Here is a 23,056-nt window from a genome sequence, read left to right on the forward strand (position 1 = left end):
GATCTAATTATACAATAGTATATTAATGAATATGCATATTTTAGGGAAAGTACTTTCAAATTAAAATAGACTATGCTAATTTTCATTTAGCTGCTCTAAAAGGTAGCCACAGCTCACACACATAACAAGTTCAGCTACATTCAAGCTTCCAATTAACATCTACACATTGCACCAGTAGGATTTACACACGTGCTGGGGGCAAGGCCAAGGGTAACCTCCTGAATAAAACACTGCTGAAGGAAATGGGATCAGCTGCTGGGAATAAAAGAGCAGGAGGAGGCACCTGAAGCTTTCCAGAGAGTAAGGAAGCCTTAGAGATATGGATGGTGTGGATTCCATGAATGATAGTGGTGTGTGACTGGTGTCAGGGAGACCTGAATTCAGAAGCTTCCCTTGGTGTTGGAGAAGCTTTTTCTGCATGGCAGAGGCTGTCCCAGGCACAGCTGAGGGACTTCAGCCCAATAGTGGGGCAGTACTGGTACATCGCTTTCTGAAAATTATTGGTATTTGAATGTGCATGTACACCTCTCTTATAATTTACTCTACCAAAGCATTCCTTGCATATCCTGTTGACTCAGAGTTTTTTGTGCTGTGCTGGGAACTGACAGGAGAAAATACAAGTCTCCTTGTACTGTATGGGACATGTGAAGCCATTTCAAGTGCTATGTCTATCTGAGATTCCTGATTTTCTTGATCAGAGGTAGCTGAGATTGAGTTGTTTCTATCCTCTCATTGAGGTTAGGATGAAAGGCCATGCTGTCTTTAAAGGCTGAATTTTATTAAGGTACCCTGACTAAGAATGTGGAGCTGCTATGAATATGGGTCAACACATGAGTTATTTAACCTAGAATTATCTTTCCCACTTGCCTGACACTGTGCCAGCAGAAGAGGTACAGCACCCTTGGAGCATGAGCCATGTCCTTCACTCCTGGGGTTGTGTCTGGATGGGAGCAAAGCAGCCTGTACCTTCCATCACAATGCCTGTGACAACTACATGCAGATGGAGTGGAAAATCAATATGTGTGGGGTTTTTTTGTTGAGGTTTTTTTGTTTGGTTGGTTTTTGTTTGTTTGTTTGCTTTGGTCAGCTGCTTTTTATTTATTTACATTTCAGTTGCCTTTACCATCTTCTGGAGCTCATATCTGCTTGCAAATACTGCATAACTTGCATTTATAATTGGAAATTTTCCATGTTTTTATGTTTCATGTTGCCTGTTCTCTTTTACTGTTATAGTCCTGTGATGAAAGTAATAACTGAAGTAGAAAGTATGGGAGACATAACTTGTAGATACAAAGTTGCTTTATAGTACGAGACTTGTAAGCTTGATTTAACCTCTTTATCAGAAGCACCAAGCACTTTTGCTCTTGCCATGACACTTTTTATTAGGACTTTGAAGATGATACTGATAATTAGTGCAAATGTGTGCCTGCTGGAAGCATGAATGAAGAACTCAGCTCAGCAGTCTCCTAAACCAAGCAAATTGGAAACCAATCAATTATTCCTAAGTAGGAAGACAACTACTTTGCATAAGAAAAGATTAATGTAAAATGTAATTGTTGCTTTTATAAGCCAGGATTATTCATTATTTTGTATCTCATAAAGCTGTAATCCTAATTACATACAAGGCTGTATTACAGATCCACAAGCCAATTACTCCTACAGTTGTTTTTTTAAAGTCAAATCACAGGCAGCATCCTCTCTGTACACAGAGTATGTGCTGAATGAGCTCTTCCCAGACATTTCCTACCATCAATACTATGAAAAACCTAATTTTGTGTTCTGCCTTGTAAAAATAGTGCATTCAAGTTCTTTGTACATGTTTTAGCACTGAATGCCAGCAGTTCCTTACAACAAGCATAGCTTTCTGGTTTTACTTATTTAATTACTTACCTGAATACCAGATACTGTTGACGGCAACTAACATGTGGAAGTTTAAATAAAGGATTATCAACACATAGCATATCTGAATGCAAATAATATTAATGGAGAGAATGAAACCTAATTCCATTATTTCTCCACAATGCAAACACTGGTTTGGGGAGTATGGCAAGTGGACTCCAGGAAAGCTTGCATGGATGTGCTTGTTACTTAATTGCAGCTAGCTTGTGGTAATTGACAGCTGGTGTGTATTAAGAGTACATTTTGTACCTGTAATTTATCTATAAATCCACCGACATAACAATATTATAAATCTAAATATTAAGCAGTATTCTTGTTTTCAGATTTCTGACACTCCTGGGAGTACTGCTGCTTGCCTTGCCCCATCTGAAAATTGTGCTGAAAGCTAGTCTGTATCAAGCCATTTTGCTATACATCTTCATTTATCTCTATTATCTTGCCCAGTTTTTTGCCTTTATTAATACATGACATACTAGAGCACCTTTCAGTGCTGATTTATATTAGTGTCACAAAAATTGTAGCCTGCAAAAAGGAAATTCCTTCCTTCAGGAGGATGATAAATATCTAGTTAAGCCTGTAATGACATTAAATGTTAATGTTTTCCTGAAATGAATCAGACAGAAGAGGTGTTTAAAGGAAGAGTGACCCAGAAAGCACAACCAATTGAAACCAAAGTTCCTTAATGCACTTCTTCAGGTATCCCTCAATGTGAATGACACTTGAAAGTACCAGGCCACTTCAGAAGGAAAAGTGATGATACTTGTGGACTAATAGCAGTAGAGAGCCTCTTGAGGGAATGGTAAATTTGGAGGGTTTTATAACATACATAAGATGTGGCAAGAAAGGAAGCTTGAAAGAAAGACCATGAAATTAGAGGATTTTAAGGACAGACAGGTTTAATATGGTAGAGTGGACACCTTGGCTTGTTGTGCTCTGCCTTGTAATACTACACACCTCTTTTGAAGAGCACTTAGAGACCAAAATGGGTTTTTTCAGTTTGTCATGAAACAAAATTTCATAATAAACAGAGTCTCCAGGGGCACTCAAATGTCCCTGAATGCACAGGGAAAAAGGTGTAGGTTATTTGCTGTTGCTTTGTGGAAGAAATTTCTGACAAGCTTGTTAAAAATAAATATGAATGTTTATGTCTTAATAGTTATGGGGTTATACCAGCTGGTAGGTAGGTTGATGGTGACTAATATATCCCTGAATATACATTATGGTGGCTTTGTTCACTGGCATAATGCACTGCCATGAATGCTTTCACTGTTTTGATTCTGTGAACTAAAATGTGGTCTTCAGATTTGCTGTAATGTGTATGAGTGTTTAGGTCCTTTTTTTTTTTCTTTTTTTTTTAATGAAACCACTCTAGGGAAGGAGCTATAGGCCCAGCAGGAAAGGAAATTTCCTTTAAGGAAATTCCAGTAAGATAGCTCTTGCACGAGAGCTGAGCACTTCTGGGCTAAGGGTTTTGACAGATGTGATTACAAGAAGGGATGTAGGATGAAGTTGTACCATTACTGTCAGTAATGTCTTGAGGCATTTAAAATGCTCATTAAAATTCTCAGAACTTATAAAAATTCCTAAGTAACTGAGCTGTGAGGGTAAGTTTGAAATGAACCTACATTGGCTTCAGGACAGAGGCAGCATTATAAAGCAATGAACTGTGACTATATCCTGCTCTCCTGGAATGAGAAGTGCTGAAGAAATGCTTACTCTGCTCTTTCTACATCTTCTCTGTATTCAAGTTTTTGTTGCATTATATGTTAACTGAACATCTTAGGTGCAAGTGATTGCAGTGTTTGTATGAAAAATACTGTTTGCCAACTTTATTTTTGCAAAGCTGTATCTGTTATTTTGTTTTGCTTTAAGCCTATTCTTGAGAAACAAATGGGCTGCTAACTGCAGGAAGGTGTCTCTGGACTGATGTGATGCTGTACAGCAGAGACTGACTTTTAGCTTTGTTTCCTCTTGGTATTTTATAATGCACAAGCTGTGGAAAGGAACATAATTTTGCTTCAGAAGGCAGGGGAATAGGGCCAGCCCAGCCCTCTTCTGAGAGCATCACCTTAGGAGCAGAGCAGCAGGGAAGCTGCTAAGGAGGAGAGGTTGCTTGGGTCAGGAAATCATGGGATATGTGTGTTCGAGGGCAGGGAGCTTTGGCCTGGGGCTGGACACCTCTGAGTTCATGAAATTCTCTGAGAAGGCACAGAACAGTCCAGTCGACCTCTTTGGTTCTGTGACTCTCAGTTGAAAATGGCGAGTGAAAGATTCAAGAGTCTGGAGAAAACAGGGCATCTGAGCAGCAATTAGCTGATGAGGATTTTAAGTGCCATAGTAGCTGGGCCATCAACTGCCAAAGCCCTATCCAAGAGGCAGCTGGAGGAAAGAATTGGTTAAACACACCTGAGGAGAGTGAGAAATTATAGAAAAGGAAGGACTAAAGGCTGTTTAGCACCAGGTGTGATTATTCCTAGCTTCAAATACCTTGATTAGAGAGGACTTTTTATTGACACAGATAGATGGCCAAATCCAAATTCAAAATGGAGGTGATTTATTACTTGCCATGAGATGTACTGGTAGTAGATAGCCCTCTCGAGGGCAAAAGCTAGCTACAACCTTCTAATACTAACAATAACTTCTACTAGCTTTGACCAATGAAAATATTTTCATACAAATAAGCAGCTCTGTTTACCTTCATTCTGCTAAATGACTCCCTTGCTAATGAAAATATTACTATTACAAAACAAACTAAAACTGAACAGGACTCTAACAGCACTTTAACACAATGTAAAGCTTCCTGTTTTCTATTCTTAAAACCAAAGAATGAAACTCCTGCACCAAGTGCTACTGGAGGGGAAACAAATACTTATGGAAGTGTGTGTGCTACAGCCTAGACAAACTCTTATTTTGCACTGTTTTTGCCCGAAGCGCTCCTTGGTAATGACATACCTTGAGGCTTTTTTTCTCTCTAGAGTCAGACTCCTAGAGCAAAAATGTAACTATTAGAAGATAAAACAAAGCTTTCCAACTTTGGAACTTCTAAGGCTTTTCATTACTCTGTATACTTGTGATGCATTCTTAAAATGCAAGGTAGAAAGGCTAAATACAAACCAGAAAAATATTTCCTATTTAATTCAAGTACTTGTAGAGGGACCAGCACAGCCTAATGTTATGAAAGTTACTAATCTCAAAATATACCTGTGTTAATGCACAGTAAAAACATCCCTTGAAAATACACGATGATGCATCTTTGGGCATCAAACATTTACTGTGTTGGACAAAGAAAGAAATTTGGGGTTGCTTATTCATGCCACCTCTCTGTTGCATAGTAGTATAGCTAACTGGAGTAAATGGAGGACGTGGAATTAAAATTTTTAGCATAGGTAACATAAAATTAAAAACCACCCCATAAAGCTCTGTTCACCTGTCTCCATATGACAGTGTCAAAGGAAGTTAAAGACTTGAGTTGTTTGACCTACCCTATCTTTATGGATGATAAGGGTTCAGTTTGCCACGACAGATAACAAGCTCTAAACTTGCCTAGCTCTTAGGGTATGTAGTGTGAATCCATACTTCAGAGAAAAACATACAGAGTTCCTGTTGATACATGCACTGTGCTTAGGGGAATGTCTGCTCTTGGATTTGAGACGTTCTAACAAGAAGTTTTTTCATTAAGAACTCCTGATGAGGCATTCCTTTGTACGTGGATGTATGCATTTGGAAATGAAAGATATGTGGGTCAAAATCCTCTAGGACCAAAAATATCAAGGAGTAAAAAAAACTCCAAAGCCTCAACAAGCATATAAAATCTTCAACTCACACTAGCACATACATCTGTATCACATTTTTCTCTTGAATATAGTTATTCAGTAGTACCAAACAGAGCAAAATCATACTCATTTGTTCATGTATTACAAAGAATTGGAAGAATAACTACCAGAGTTTGTAACTCAGGACATCTTAAATCATTTAACAGTGAGGTCCTGAATTTGTGTGTGACTCCACCTCATGAGACATCTGCAATTATGTGGAGGTAATTTCTAGGTCCTTAACAGGACACTGAACCTTATTAATGTCACTTAACATCACAGTGGAGAGAGATTTATTTGGCTTTCCTGAAGACTAACTGGAGATAAATTTAATTTAAAAAATAATAGTGATTTTTTTTTACACTTTCTTTGCAGATTCAGTTGCAGGGTTTTGCTCCTGTGAATCTCCAATACTTTGATCCTCAAGTATGAATTTCTTTTATTACAACTTTGTAGGTGTCCACTGCTGCAAACACAAACTAGCGGAAAGTGCCATAAACGTTTTAGCACCACACTCTCCTGTTCATTTAGAATCTGAGTACTTTTAAGAGACACTGCTTGCTTATCTCCACCTTCAGGTTTATTTCATTTTCATGTAAATGGTCCCTTTAATGACAACACATGTTATTCCAATTACATAAGCATCTAGTTAAAAACAAACAACATGCAAGAAAACATACAAGGTTTCCTCAAATACAGTTGGATTCATGTAAAAACTGAGGCCTGTGATACAGAAAAATGACACAAATAAGAAGCTGCTGTTACATAAGGATGAAAGACAGTGGAGATAACGCCTTTGCATATGCTTGCTAAGGTCTCGAAAAATAACTAAACCTGAGGGTGAGAGGAGGCGTATGTGCCAGGTAGCATACAGCACAGCAAGCATAAAGAAATGGAGGAGTCTGTGTTGCCTGCTGTGTGTTGACTTGCAGTTCTTACTGCCTGTGCTATAGCTGTGTGTTTCTCACTGCTTTGGTTTATTCTTTAAACAAAACTCCAACCTGTCCCTATACTACTGTGAAGGCTATCGTTTTTAGGGTGATAAGTTTGTAATGCTGGAAGTTATCACTTAAAAAGAATGACAGGAACTCAGTTATCAGTTCCTCATGAATGTTCCAGGAAGGAAAGACCTTACAAACAAAGTTAATACAAACAGTATTAACTCCAGCTCTCCCTAACATGCATTGGCATCAGAAGAGGAGCCATAGATTTCTGATTCATCACACATGTTGCATGTCTTGAAGCTGTTAATAACACATTTTTGTATATATTTTAAAACATGATCGCATATATACTTGTCACTCAGCACTGGAGATCTAAATACACTATTGTATGTATTCACATTCTGCTAATTTTTGTACTTTTTTATCTACAGGGTTTTCCTGACCATATGCCTTGGGATTGGGGTTTTTTGAAATGCTTCTTATCCTTCTGAGCTGTGCCAATACCTGTGTCTGCCTCTTCTTTTATTGCTGGTGCTTTCCAGGCCTGCTTATTTGTGCTGTCTTGAGAACAAAAGTTGCAGTAGATCATACAGGTCTCATTAATGTCACCCCCCTTCTCCTTCACAGCTCTTAATGAGCTCACAAAATGCCTGAGGGGGTCAGAACAAAAGCCCACCTAGCTCTACATTCAGACAGATTGGAGACACTGTTTAGAGGGAATGTGGTCTATTTCCTGCATATTCCCTCCAGCATTTAGAATTACTGCATTAAGGATGGTAAACAGCGCACCTTTAATTTCTTGTGGAACTGTGACCAAGAATTTTCTGACCCTGTTCTGAACCTGCTGATACTCTCTATCACCTTAACTTCCTGTGACAGAGAACTTGAAAAAATAATAAGGATATTAATTCCTTTTAAATAAGCTGCACATTCTAGTATTGTAGGATTTGGTGAACGTTCATTATGCAGCTTATTTAATGCATTTATAAACTTGTAACCCACAATCATACTCACCACTCAGCTGTTTTTTTGTCTTTTCCAGTTGAAGAATTGTCTTTTCCATGTCCCTTCATAAGGAAGAACTCTATCTCCCTGAGCAATTCCCTATACCTTGAACTGCTCAGTCTTTGGGACGTGAAGATCAGAACCACATACAGAACTCACTCAATAGGAATCCACAGAGAGATTTTGTGTAGTTGTAGTGCTGTCCTCTGTCTTGTTACCCAAACCCCTCTACTGATGACACCGAACATCTCTTTGGCTGTCAACACACAGTGACAACTCTACTAAAATCTGTTCAGTTATTACTCTGATGTCTTTTTTCTCAGTTTTAGCTCAATGAGGTATGATTTTTTTTTCTCTAGATGCCTTCCCAAATTTACACATCAAAACCTCCTAGTCTTACCCATCAAAGTTTTAGTGGACTTCTCTCCCTATCAGCACAGTACCATGAGCTAATCTGTAATGTAGGTTGCACTACACATGCATTTTCTACACATCACTGATGAAGATGTATTCAAGTGGTCCCAGCATCTTCAGGAAGACTCTATTTCTGACTTTACTGCCATAAAAAGTGACCATTAAGCCCTATCCTTCTCTTGCTATCTTTTAACAGGTTTTCAAGTCATGAAAAGGACATCTCTTCCATATGAGGTTCTTCAATAAATCCTTACCAAAGGATTTTTATCCTTGTGCTTTTCTGACACAGTGAACTTAAATGCTCCCTTATAGAAGTCCTACACCTTTTTCAGATGACTATGTTTATACTTGCTCTCAGTAAGCTTATTCTTTATTGCCAACTCGACAATCCCATCAGGATTGGAAATTGTTCACTGGTCCATGGCTTAGCCTTCCCTCTAGACTCTCCTTTTTATAGGTGACAGCTGTGTTGGCAATCTGTCAGTTCTCTGACACAGAGGCAATCTGTAATGACAGCTGAAGACACCTTGCTCAGCAGTTCTGCAATCTCACATCTGATTTCCTTCAGAGCTCTTTAATAAATGCCATTTGATCCCAAGATCTTACCAGCACCTAGTTTATCTATTTAAAACAATCACAGAGAATGTGTTGGACCACACTGACCTAAATCTTCAGGCCTAGCTGCCACAGAAAATTTGGCTTCTCTGTCACAGTCTTTATCAGTGGGTGCCCCTTGAACTTTTGTCATCACCCCTCTGACTAGTTTCCTGCCTGGTGCCCTGCTTTTGGTGTATTTTAAAATGTTTGTGCTATCATGCTACCACCAGGAGCATCATCTTCAGATGATTTTCTTAGACTAGTTATTTTACAGTTGACCTGTGTGCGGTGCTGTGATTTTTATTTCTTTTTGAACTGTGGTACATATTTTAGCTGTGCTTCTAATGAAGTATTTAACAGCCACCAGGCTATTTGTAGGTGTCTTGCTTTTTGCTTGTTGTTTATTGCTGTTTGGGCGGGATGGGGAGGGAGGTTTATTTGCATTATTAGCTGCCTTTATTTCTAAAATACCCCAGCTTATTTCAGATTTTACTTTGACTGTCCTGTCTTGCGACATTTACCCTACTGGTTGTACAGAGTAGCTATTCCATGAATACTTCTTACATATTATGTTAGTACCCACGCACTACTCAAGCTACTGCTTTTAATTTGGATACTATTTGATTTGCATACTATTTGATCTACTAGTTGTTCCAGGAGGCAGTCATCTGTCACTGGAATGCTTTACCTCATCAGAAGCTGAAATATTTAGTCTCATTAGCATGAGGTCTTGAGATCTCTCACTTCATGTCTGAAACTTGCAGTTTCTCTTCTCTCACTTTCCAATCACTCTTGTCATCTTGATTAAAGGTCAGTAAGTAGCATGGTTCTAATTCTTTTTTAGAATAAAGTTTCCAACCATGGAGACCTACTGCTATGCTTCTTGTTTCTCCTGTAAGATGTCTGTGCTGCACTCTATGTAATCTTTCCCATATGGCCCCTCTTTGTCACCTACATATCCAGCTGTGCCAGCCTGAAGTTGTTAGCCTAGTAATAGTCTTCTACTGATTTATTTATTTTCCCACCAGGGCTATGAATGCCTGTTATACCAGGGCTGTTGTTCAATACCACACAATTTAATTCTTCCATCCCTTTCTCAAGCTTCTAGCATTGACATAAAGCCCTTGCAAATTCTGTCCTGGTTTCCTTGCACTGCCACATGCCAGTCAACTGGCATAGTGGGTAGGCTGATCTGCCTGCCTGAATAACAGCTGAAGTACCTCTGAAAAGGCTGCAACCCCCTTCACAGTCCACATCAATCAGTGAACCAGGTGTTTTGAGTTTCAGTTTTCATCCAGCTTCTAGTTTAAATACTGCTCTACAACGTTCTGGTGTTTCCACTAGGTAGCTAGTAGGTCTTGCTCTGTTTTTGTGTAAGATATAAGCTGTCTTTCCTCTTTTTTTTGTCCTAAAGTGTTTCCCAGTTCTTAACAAACCTCTATTTCTAGAGAAGAAATAGATAAAAGCATTAGATGAAATGAGCTTTGTAAACTAGTCAATCTTATTTTCATATTTGGAGGCATTTTTATATTATGAATGAAGAAATTCCAACTGCTACTGACAGTGAACTGGCTCATGAAAAAGTACCAGTTGGAAAACTACCAGTAGGGAGGAAAAGAAAAACCAGGACTCCGATGTAGAGCATCATGTGATGGTTTGTTTCCTGAGCCACTGAAAATATACTTTGTAGGTGCACACAAAGATTTATGGGTAATTCACATAATATGAGATGTGAACAGTTAAAAAACTGACTTTTTAAATGGCATTACTAATTCCTATATAAGCTTTTCACAAAGCTGGGTGGACACATAAAACTGGCAACTGCTGTTACTAAAGTTCCAATAGACTCATCTGTACTGAGTTACAAGCATCATTCAGGATAATACCTTCCTCCTGCTGCTACTTCAGAAAATAAGCATATTGTGGGTTATCAAATATTGTTGCCCCCCACCCTCCCATTTTGTCACCACAGACTCAGCTTAAAAGAATGCCAGTTCTGACTGTTGTAAGCCTTCTTGCCTTCAAGATTCCATAATGAATTCTATTATGAATTGCATCCTTTGGCAAAAGAGGGAGATGAACTTGCAATGTATGTATTCTGCATACTGCTGAATCAGGAAGAGAACTCCAGGATGAAAATGTGTAGAATACACTTTTATGTTAATGGTTCAGAATGTCAGAGGTGATCAGAGACTCTACATAAATACTCTGTTACAAAGCAAAGTGAAGGTAAGTTGTAGTCACTAAATGATAGTTTCCTCAAGGATATTTCTCTTAATAGTAGCTAAGGAACTAATGCTATTTTTTTCAGTTCTAAAACACATCTCAAAACAAACTTCAGGTGAAAAACCTTGGAAATACCCTTTGGATCCATGTAATACAGTTAATAAGGAAGACTTAAACAGAAGCCCATTATACTGAAATTTATTTAAATTCTTGAGCACACTATATTCATAACTTTTTAGCACTTCCCAATGAGATGTCTACTATATGCTTCTATAAATTACGCATTCATTGCATAAAACTGCATTCATTTCTCTATCACCATACTATATAAATTATCACAAAAACAGATGAACCAACAAAAGATTCTTGAATACATGTAACATTGGTGGGCTGAAAATAGCAGTTATAGCTTATCTTCATGGTAAGCAGCTCTAAATGAATCCCTCTTGAACTCATTTAATTAAGAAGCTGAAAAGAAAGAAAACATGATTAAATGCTGAAAATGCATATAAAACATAGCACCAAAATTCTTTGAAAAGAATAAACAAGGACTTCAAAACATTAATTTGAAAAGTCATTTGACATTTGTGTAATAAGCTCTTAAGTTTTTATATTCCATTTAGTAATTACTAAGCAAGCATGAAAGTTATCAAATAAAACATGAGTGATTGAAACTTAAATTTGCCTATTTAAAAAAATTAAAAAGCAAAACACTCTTCAAACATCTGTTCTCTTTAATCAAGTTCTGCATCTGCTCTTACTACTTTAAGTGAGAAATCTCTCCCAAGGGATATTTCAGGTTTATTTAAAACCATCTTCTTTTACTGTTGAAGTGGTGCCAGAGCTGGGAGAGTACATAGCAATTGGCAAGGCTCTGTAGGGTTGCAGACTCTTAAATTCTTAGTATTCTAATAAGTTAAGAAGTTTTCAGCACAGTGACATTGCTGTTTCTTTACACCTGGAAGGAAACTTTGTATTTCTAAAATGTAGGTATGCATTGTGTGTCACACCTTTCTAAGTACTTTACCAAGGCCCATAGATTGGGAAAAGGGAACAGAGAGAGAGAGGGAGACAGAGACAGAGACAGAGAGACTTGTGCATGACTACAGACTAACTGTACAAACACAAAAGCAAGGAACTGCTGAATGGAAGTACTGTCTCTGGCTTTGCCCAGTAGGTCTTTCAACTCCTAGATATGCAGTGTGCACTAGCATACATGTTGTAGTAATTTCATCACTTTTTCAATTCATGGCATTAATTAATTAGTCATTACAAAACATAAATACAAGTGCTACGAGCTTAAAAGACTATATCAGTGTAAAGGTGTTCACTGCTGAAAAAAGCTGACAAGCTCATTAGGTAAGACATACAAACCAAGGCAAGACAGATGGCAATTGGCTGGGTGCTGCAGGGTGAAGGGATTAACAAAAGGCAAAAGCTAGCAAGCACAACTTCATGGAGAGATGAATTGTAGGGGGCTGACTGGAGAAGTAAGAGAATGCTGAACACATGTGACTAAAAAGATAACCCACATCTAGAATAGATGTGTAAGGCCATGTATAGGAAAGGATAAGAGAGGAGAAGACAGAGGACTACTAGCGGAGAAAAAGTTTGGAGGGAAGAGTGGGATGGGCTGAAGATTACAATAATCAGGGAGGTAGCACTGGTAGGCTTAAGAGGTATAAAAGACTCAATAAAACAGAAAAGAAATACAGATACAGCAGTGTCATTTGGGATCAACATGCTACTACCACAGCTATAGATCCTTATTTTCTGTCTATACGGGAACTGTATCTTTAGCAGCCAAGAGACATGATACAGAACATGGATAAGAGAAACACTGCAAATTCTAAAACAAGCCTAAGAAAGAAAAAGCCTAGGGCAAAATGCTGAAAGATATCAAGTTCCATCTGAATATGAGGAAAAATTTTCTTATTTCAAGGGTGAGAGAGCAGTGGAACAGGCTGTCCAGTGAGGTTGTGGAAGCTCCTTCTGTGTGAAAACCTGCCTGCAAATGATCTCCTTCAACCTGCTATAAGTGAACCTGCTTTACAAGAGAGATTCATCTCCAGGAGTCACTTGAACTCCACCCATTCTGTGACTATGGAAAACTACAAAAAGCCAAAACACCATGAAAAATCACAAAGCAGCCACAAAGAAGGAGATGGGGGGTGGGCAGTTGCTGAAAAATCAAGAGTGACAAATTGGACAACATCTGTTGGGATAGATCTGCAGATAGACAGAAGATATCCCCTTATGCAAAGCAGGGTGAAGTGGAACAGGAAAGGCTGGCTGAACTGTGCCCCTCCAGACATTAACTAGATGGAAATAGATAATAGGTAAAAGCAAATGGCAAACTGTAAGACTTACGGGAAGGCATAAAAGCAAAAGGAAGCATTTTTAATGGTGGTAACCACAGAAGGAAGGTGCTACTGAGAGAAGAGCATACAAACTGCTTGCCACAGGAAGAAACACAGCCTTCCTAAGAGACCTGCCATGGGTCCAGAAACCTAAAATTCAGATCTCCCATTTTTTTAAAGGATTATGAACCAGCACTGAAGTCAACATTTCCCATAGCGTAGAATATGGAAGTATGTGGATTTTCATGAATTCAGCGTGCTGTTGGATGGTTTAGATGACCAGAGGGAGACTGTGCTGTGTTGCTTTCCATTTCAGTGGGCAGCTTTTTTCCTGAATAACATACTGTTTTAGCCACATTAACAGAAATAGTATAGAAAATGCTACAGGTAAGGGCTTTGTTTTGACAACTGCGTATTATTGTCTTCCTGTCTTTTAAAATAATCCTGATTTCTGCAGTTTTAAAGAAAATAGCCAATTTTGCTGGGCACTATAGACCACAGTGTGAATCCTGGTGTTTAGGAGAAGCAGATTTACCAATTCATAAACATAAGGTGGATCAATTTAATTGTGCATGAAATCAACATGAAGCATCTAAAAGACTGTTAGTAGTGTGCTCATGTTTATTAAAAAACTTAATTTTATATCTCTGCAAATACTATTTGTTCTACGTACTAATACTTTTCCAGTATGTTTCCAAGAAATAACTATTCTATTTTATTCACTTGCATTTAATTTCAATTTCAATATTATACAGGATTTCTCTACTGAAACTAATTTAATTACAAGGGTAGGCATGTGTATACAGCGAATGTGAGGATTTTTGAAGCTCTGGGGCATCTTGCAATTTGTGTGTTCCTGTTGCATTGACCATCCTTCCTCAAGCAATGAATGAATACTTTATGTCTGACTTAACATTTATGGGTTTTTGATGAAAATAAGGCATCTTTTATTTATCATGCTTTCTCACAGCTCAGTTCATTTTCTCTGCTAGCCAATAAAGAATATGTATTTTCCATTCCATCAATCTATAGTTCAAGAAGGCTGGTTATTTTTTATGGTTTAACTAAAAAGTTTCACATTACTCTTGTAAATAATACTGAAATACAATGGCTATGAAGAATAATTGGATAATGAAACATTCAACCGCAGGAAGGTTCTAAAAAATTCTTTCAAAAGCTACTTAATGAAAAATTATGAAAACATAGAATTTTCAGGTGTTCATTTCATTTGAATTGAGATTAAAACAACAAATGATAAAATGTAGGCTTGAAAGAACAATTTAAAGTTTTATGAGTAATGAAACTGTGCTAGAAGTTTCAGAAAATAAAGTAGAAAAAACAATACAGGGCAGTTAATTAGTTGCAGCCAAAGCAAAAAAAAAATTAAGAATTTTTTTTAATATCAGAAAAGCATGGATAAGACTTTTCTCTGCGTGTCCTCCTGAAGAAAACAGCGTTACAAATATTTACATGCCTAAAATCCCCATAATGGAATCCTGTGCTATTGTACTGATGTCTTCTGTTCTGTTTTTACCATCCTCTCTCATTCTTTTTACATATTCTGTGTGCTTTTTGGACTGAAACTACCTAAGGTGAGGTTTTCCAAGTTCTTTCCTGACTAGCAAAGTTAACTTAAGAGTTCATGCTTTTGGCTTATAGTGAAGAATAGCCTCTCTCTGTATGTGAGAGATATCTCTCTCACTCTCATGTGTATGAGATTACAAATGAAATTCTGTGTTGATATAATGAAATTTTGTTGCTCAGTCACTGAGTATCTGATATTTAATATATTGTTTATTCATGTTTAATACTAGGGTGAGAAGGCTTCCAAAAAGCATTCTCTGAGATGTAACAACACACTTGTCCCCTCCAGAAAGAACTGTAAAGGGAAAATGCTCAACAGTATAAAATAAAATTATAACATAATCTTTCAATAGATAATTATATCAATTAAAGCAAAAGGTTCAGCAAAATGAAAACTTTCATCTAGTTCTCATAAAAAAGGTGGATTAGCACAGCCATGAAAAAGCCTTGGCATGGCAAAAATGGCTCTAGCAGAGAGATTTGTTACATGTGAGCTCATCCATCATGCTTGTGTTCGCTCAGTGAGCAACCTTCATGATGACCCCCACTTTGCATCACCTTTCCCATTTCAATGCTTTACTGTATAAGCGTACTTTACCAGCATATTAATTAAACAATTTTTTGCCCAACCCTAGATTTCAAGAAGAAAATCCTGTGAAAGAAAGAATCAAATCAGAATTGAAAAATGTCTTAAGTGGATCAAAAGAAGTATGTCAAAGTAAGTATCCCTTCCTACATACATGCCCTCTAAAGAGCACCATATAGACGTGTGCTCATATCTAGCACACCTCGGAACACTGTTCTGTTTCTCACAGAAATTAGCAATGACAATGGCATTACCAGGGTCAAAGATATTACAGAATTCCCAGTACATGTATTTATGCACATTAGAAAAGGAAATGGTCTTTCCCCGGTTTTTAACTCCAGTTTTATGTTTATCCACCTCTGTTTTGATTTATCTTCACTACATGGAGGTCACTGCAGTAAAAAGAGGATGCACAGCAGGTTGTGTTACTGTTTCACTTTTTATGGATGCATGATGTTTCACAAAGGACTGACTTAGTGTTCAGTGCTGGAGAACAGAAACAATTTAGGACATTTTAATTTTTTTCTTTTTTAAGTAGGATAGTGATGTTGATGCTTAAGGTCATGCATATAGCATTAAAGCAATTTCAGTTTTCTTTAGCTGTTGCTTTAGGCAAGCCAACATAACCTTACTTTTTGACTGATAGATCATTAGTATGCGTTGTTGTTAGTATTGTTAAAGGCAAAGCTTTACTAGCCCGAGGACAATTCATCACATAAAGACTGATAGTTTCAAGGAGAAATCTACAACTAGTGAAACTAAGAGGACAGACATATTTCACATTTTAAGATATATCTGCACTGTGATCAATTAATGAGGCATGGAACTTCTTGGAAGATCCTCAGGAATTCAGACAAAAAGATTAATGTATTTTAGCATTTATGAATGAAGTTAAAATGAAGGATACTAAATTAAAAGGGGAAAGAGAAAATAACAGAGTTTATATATTTGGTCCTCCCCAGTGTTTCGCATGTTCATTAAAATTCATAAGAACTATCCACAAAAAACGAAGAGGCTTTTCTCAAGAACGCTATGGGATTGTGATGAAGATGACATGGTTGAGACCACTGAAGTGTCAAGGAATCAATAATTTGCTTATTTAAAATAACAGAATATGTGGTCAGAGCTACCCAAGAGACCAACAGAAACATGAAAGATTTAACACTGGAAAGGACCAGAGAAGTAAATTACACATTTGTGAAAGCAGTAAATGAAATTTGACAATAGCAGAGCAAAAGGATCAGCTCTAGTGATGGTTTCCAATAATTCTGCATTGAGTGAGGACTTAAGATTTAACGATTAATTTATTCCCATGAAAATCTAGGAATGACCAACTAAGCCCAAAAGATCTTGCTTAATTGTGCAGAAGCAGTAACATTATAAAATACCCCAAGAAAACTGCATAACACTTAGCCAGCTATTCAATGTTTCTAATGCATTTATGCATACACACTGTTCATTTCTTTATGAATTTGCTTGATGGGTGTTACTGATTTTAAGTTGTTGTAAGTTTGTAGGTTGAGTCTACTTAGCTCTTTAAGACAGAATTTGATTTATGGATCTAGTAATTCCTTTACAGTAACAACCTGATATGGCATTACTTCATTTTATCAGGATTGTGATGAATCATTCTTTTCAGCATTGTCCAGGACTTCTTTTAGTTCTTTCTCAACTGGCTTTAGCATACTGACAGGTGCACTTATTTTTGATATGCATCATCTACCAAACTAAATTTTTTTAAATAAACTTTTAATAGAATTCTTCCCCTCACCCCCAATTCTTGCTGTCCTTTTTTCTTTATTAGCCTGGATACTAAAATCTACATAGGCCTCCAACTTCTGCTAGACACTCCCATTAAAAGATGTCTGAATATTTCAATAAATCCAAGATTAATTATGGGAAAAAAAAAAAAAACAAAAATCCACTCCACCCAGTATTTACAGCAAACAGATTAGCAAGAAAAGAGGGAAAAGCTCTGCATTATTTCAATTAAGATTCTCAAAGCTTATAATACCTGATACTACAGGATGTGTAGTAGACCTCAGAAATTAAGTTTGCAATAACACCAATGGTATTGTGTTGGCATGCAAACTCACAGAGCATACCAATGCTCACAGTGCTGTTCAGCACCTCACATCCTAGGTATCAGACAGCAGTGAAAAACCCAAATCGTAAACACTGACAAAAGCAATGCAAAGTCTGCCACAGACATATATAAGCATGTTGTTAATAAGTGATATGAACATTCCCAAGATGAAAGAACTGAAAATGAAACTGTTAGGTTCTCTTTAGTAGCTGATAAATTGCATGGGAAGGAACACACCACCACCACCACCTGCCTTTTTCATTTAGTACACTTGTTATGAGAAGATGGAAGGGAGCTCAGACCATCGGTTGCCATTCTTCAGCAGTGCTTCTCAAGTGCGCTTTGAGCTGCAGATTAAGGTCATATTTGTAGCTTCTTTAAAGTTTAGGACTTAAGCAGTTAATGGGAGGTAAGAATACCTCACACGTAGGAAAACTAGATCCTGCCTTTCACCCCAAGTCAGTCAAGCTAGAAAGTAGTCTGCAGAGAGGATGCTGAGAGGAAGGACAGCCTATCGTAAATGGCAAACTACTAACTCCACACTGATGGAATTTGGCAGTATGATGCTAATGGGCCCTTTACAGACCTCTTTCCTTAGCAGAAATTACTAAAAAGCAGGAGCATAACTTGTACACATATTGCAATGGGAAGAATTCTCTTGTCTTCAGTATGGTGGTATTAAATGCTAAAACTAATCTGAAGGAACCTAAATGTGAATTCAACAGCCTAAAGAGACCAAGCTTTGTAAACAAAAAAATATAGTTCCAAAGTGTCACAGCAAAAACTAATAGAAAAATTGTGGAAAATTGTGTTAGCTGAAATGTTCGATCTAAGTTGGCTTTGCAATGCTGAATCCTTATCAGTGGAACATAATCCAGAATATGAAACTGGCTGTTGCACTAATGATGTGGCCTAATCAGAGAAATCTACTTTTTCACTTGTCAGAAAAATTACAACTATTTAACTGAAGGTGTATGTATAATTTAGAAAAACTATAATCCTTTCTCTCCTCCATGGTGTGGCTGACAAAAGAAAAGGGTACTTTTAGTGAAGTCAAAGCTTAGCACTGTACACTGCTTTGGTGTTTTTGTGCTCTGTCTTATGCACATCTTAGTTATAAAGCCACAAAAATAAATATCTAATAAAGCCTTATAAACTAAAGCATGTTTCCTTTCGCATTTTTCAGGGGGCACTGCATATATACCACATCTGTGCTCAGACCCTTTTAACTGGTCTGCCTTAACAGTCATGCTAACTGTAGCATTCCAGCCCTTTCTGGTTTGCTTGAATTAATCATCATTCTTCCTGCTTCTACCACCTTCCATTGACTTCAGTGGTAAAGATTAAAGATTGTTTACCTGAAAGCTGTTCTTAAACTTCTACAAAGCTATTACCATTTATAAGATGAGAATTTCATGACAGATTACCTGTATGGGTAGCCATGGTATTTGGAGCGAAATATTGACAGCAGGAAGCTGAAGAAGAAGACCACGAGACCGAGGCCTACCAGACATATTACTGGAAAGAAAACAACTTTGTTTATTAGCACATAGAAGATTTAAAACTTGAATCGCTACAAAGAATATTATTTATGTCAATCACTTATAGAGAATTTTGACACAGTTAAACACAAAATGTTACTGCCTTGACTACTGATGCCCATTATCTTCTGACAGGATTTCAAACAGAGATGGAAATAATATTTATGGTTATTAAGAAAAAATAACCTGTCAGGGTAAATGTAGTTTCAAGAAAAAAAGAGCAGAAATTTGAAAGTCAAATGTGTGTGGATGCAAACACCTTACTGCTGATAATGGACTTAGTAACCCATTAAATTATATACATCAAATAATGTCAGTTCAGGTATTTTCTTATTTTTTTTAGTAAAAAAAATTACATTTAAAAAATGTCCCTTGACTAACAGAATCATGTTCTCCCTAGTCAACCATCTATGGCCAAAGTAACAGTAAAGGCAGCTTAGTAACTACTTTATCTAGTTATTAATGGCTAAAAAATTTCACTGTTCTAAGTTCCAAGGCTGGCAGCCAAATCACTTTTTACTCTTAGCTCAATAGCAATATAAATCTTCAGGTTCTGAAGCTAAATAACAATGATGCAGACCTTCTGATTGCACCCAGCTGAAAGTGCTATGAGTCTTTTCAGACAAAAAATGAATTAACAAATTAAATGTTTAAATTAACAAACAAAAATTGGAACATCTGTTGGCACCCTGTGGAATAATAGCATAACACCTTCTCGATCATGATAGCTTGCTCTATTGCATGTAAAAAAAAATTTAAAAGGGGGGATATGTTCCAAACTGATGTATATAACTGAGATGCAGCTCATCTACATTAGATAATGTTTTGGTTCTAGTGAGGTACTTTGAGTTTGAAAACTCCTCTTATACAATTCCTGCTTTTGCCAACCCTTTGCTATTTAATTGCAATATTCATGCTTCAAAAGTGTACTGCCTTTGAGCGAAGGATGAGCAAACATGAAGCCAAGGAAACTGACAATGATTCATTTTTTCATTAAAACTGACCATGTGGAAAGTGACACATGTCAACTGGAATATAAAATTTCTACAGTTATTTTGAGAGAACTAGCCATGTACAAACCTAATGAACACACTTCATTATAAAGAAATCACCGCTTACAAATACGACTTCAAAGCACGGATGAATAAATTGGAAGCATGAACAAGTGCAAGGCAGATGCATGGAAAGCTTTCACAATATGGCCACAAAGAGCAGAGTCTGAATTTTTACTGCAGTCCTCCGATACTTCACTATGTCTGCATTCACAGGCCCAGATCTAAGATCATATTGCAATTAAACTTATGTCACTGTTTCCTTTGACATCAATGTTAAAGCCAGTTACTGTAGAAGATATTCAGAATTAAATGATACATCTACAGCTTGCTGAAGGAGACCCTCAAATCACTATCAGTTAGAGAGATCAGATCTCTAGCCATTCAACCAGCTATTATGAAGAGTTCTAGAACGCTTCTAAAGAAAATAGCTGGCCAGCCTTATCTGTCAGACTGTATATCACAGAGAAAGTAACAAACTGATCTCGAAAGAAAAAGAAGGTAGTGTAGGAAATCTGGTATCTTCCAAAGACTTTCAATGGCTTATACAAAAAAAATAAGTCAGAGGATATAAAAGGTGCAAAGGCAGATGGGCATATTTGTTTCAATCTATGTCATACTCAGTAAAGCCTTGTTTGACATAACAGTGAGAAACTGGATAAAATACTTTAATACTGTGTGTTTATGAGATTCATCGACAAAAAAAATCTCACAAACATTCTGAGTAACAACAAAATTCAGAAAAACATTAAAATTGCACTTCAGGCTAAAAATCTTTAGACATTACAGATTAGGATGTGTACACCTGTACTACACCTACTGATGGGTTTCCACCTTTCTCTGGAGACATGATACTGGCAAGAGTACCAAATAAAAGAATTTTCACACTCTTTTGGATGCTGGTATCTTAAATGCCTAAATTAATTTTGAAAACAGTATTTTGAAACTCTTGTTTTTTATATCATTGACTTCTGATATAATTCGAGAGCCAAAAAGCATTTATGCAATGTATTAAAGATATGGTGTCAAGCTGTACCTGGGCTGAGAATGCTTAAAATATCTTTTTACTGTTATTATTTCATGTGTTGCAGTTTTATCAACAGAACTTTTATGATCTCCTCTTTTCCACCCCACTAAAGGAAAACATTGGTTTAAGGTAAAGACCTTCTGAAAACTTAATCAGATATTATCTTGTAATTTTGCAGTGTCTTAATTGTGTAAAAATTGCCTTAGCTATTTAGTACAACTTACTTCTCCTTTTTCCAACATCCCCTTTGGAGGTAGCAGCTTCATTCAAGAGCACCATTCCCATGGTGATAGCAGCATCTGTATCATCATTGTCAAGGAAAGCAGCAGATGTGTGGATACCTCAGAAAGCCACAAAGGTACATCTATAAACTAAAGCTTTCAAGTTCATAAAACAAAAGAAGGTATTTACATATAAAATCTGCGTATCATAATCTGTATTGTACCAATACACTCACCTGTGGCAAAAATGTGTAGGATTTTATTATGTGCATTCTAGATTTAAAAAAATGAAAGAAGGTTCAAGAAGCTTTAAAGGACAAGTCATCAAGCAGGACACACAAATTTTGGAGTTATGGAAACAGCCACTCCCTAAAATTTTACAATATTCTGAATATTGGTAGTAAAGGATTTTTAAAAAATGAGAACTGTAAGATCCAGAAATCATTCACTGCAATTGCACACAATTCATCGGTTATTTGACACAAACTAAAGCAGTTGGATTGCTTTATCTTCCTCTGCATTTAGATAAGACATTAACTCCCTCTTTAGTGTCATATTGCTTAATCGTTTAGCAGAGAAACATCTCAGAGGCAAAGCACTGTCACTTTCAGTGTTTTGTTGTCTCATTATAACTGTTACAAACATGAACAAGTACATAACTATAAAACGATTTCACTAATCTAGCAAGCTCTTAAGCCATTTGCTTAATTGTTTATTTGAAACTGTATAAACGAAAAGGAATGGTTACTACTGTGCATAACATCTGTTCAGAAGCAGAGGCAAGCCTGAATGCTACCCTGAAGCAGGTGTGAATCATGAGAGCTATAGGACACAATAACAGTAAACACAAACTTCAACACACTTTACACATTTTCAAATAAGGCTGGAGTTTTCAACATCACTTACCCTGGGGCATGATGGGGTAACTTCAAGAATAAGATGTTACTATCTATGCACACAAATAATTCACAGAATTATAATTCACTTCAAACATGCTTGATCCATAAAAAATATCTGCTCATTGTAATATTACACTTGCACTAATTGTAATATATTATTATTTTCATTTTAAGAATGTTCAAAATTAGACCAAAATGCTCAAAGACATTCGAAATTTGCATTATAAAATTTTAATTAATCTGAGCTTGAACAAAAGGATTTAGAACTGAAAATGCTAACACAATCATACTTCATCAGAGATGAGCAGCCTGATTCAGGTTTGCCTTCTAAATTTTATACACACAGAATGAGAAATGTCAAATGAAGAATAATAAGATTTAAAAAAGCAAACTTCAGTGGTGAAAGATGGGAGAAGCAAACAGGCAACAGGAAGGAAATATATTTTTAACACCACCTCTGTAAAAAAAAAAGTGCAAAATATTGTGAAAAAAATTAGGCTTGGAATCCATGCTACAGAAATTGCTCTCTAAAACTTTTACTTAAGATTCAGATTCATGAACCTACAACACTGGGAATCTCCTGTTCTGCTGCTATGCTTCAGGTAGGGAAAAAGAAATGGGGAGAATGTAATCAAAATCATTCCATTCTTTATCTTCCAATGTTACAAAAGCATAAAGATTAATTAATTGAGGCAGTTGTCACAAGAAGGCTGAGAAAAAAATTTCCACATGTATTTCTACCCTGTTTAAGAAAAACCCCTAAGGTAGCATTATCTAATAGCTTTATTTTACCAAGTCCTCAC

At 36.8% G+C, this 23,056-nt stretch overlaps 1 protein-coding gene and 1 long non-coding RNA gene across 3 annotated transcripts in view; one reads left to right on the forward strand and one right to left on the reverse strand.

The window, feature by feature from the left end:
• LOC146438337 (uncharacterized) overlaps nucleotides 1-23,056 on the forward strand; it is a 333,685-nt gene that overhangs the window by 175,180 nt on the left and 135,449 nt on the right. The gene's annotated exons all lie outside the window — the stretch shown is intronic.
• The window catches only part of TUSC3 (tumor suppressor candidate 3), a 120,744-nt gene continuing 108,767 nt past the window's right edge, over nucleotides 11,080-23,056 (reverse strand). For both annotated transcript variants that reach the window (XM_085058879.1, XM_085058880.1), the window contains exons 8-10: nucleotides 21,358-21,432; nucleotides 18,941-19,031; nucleotides 11,080-11,365 (exon numbers count right to left, since the gene is read on the reverse strand). In XM_085058879.1, the coding sequence (XP_084915005.1) occupies nucleotides 11,350-11,365; nucleotides 18,941-19,031; nucleotides 21,358-21,432 (182 nt within the window). In that variant the 3' untranslated portion in view covers nucleotides 11,080-11,349. The remainder of the gene's footprint in view (nucleotides 11,366-18,940; nucleotides 19,032-21,357; nucleotides 21,433-23,056) is intronic.

Source organism: Lichenostomus cassidix, chromosome 4 (assembly GCF_008360975.1).
Source record: "Lichenostomus cassidix isolate B80296 chromosome 4, HeHo_3.0, whole genome shotgun sequence".
Taxonomy (NCBI): domain Eukaryota; kingdom Metazoa; phylum Chordata; class Aves; order Passeriformes; family Meliphagidae; genus Lichenostomus; species Lichenostomus cassidix.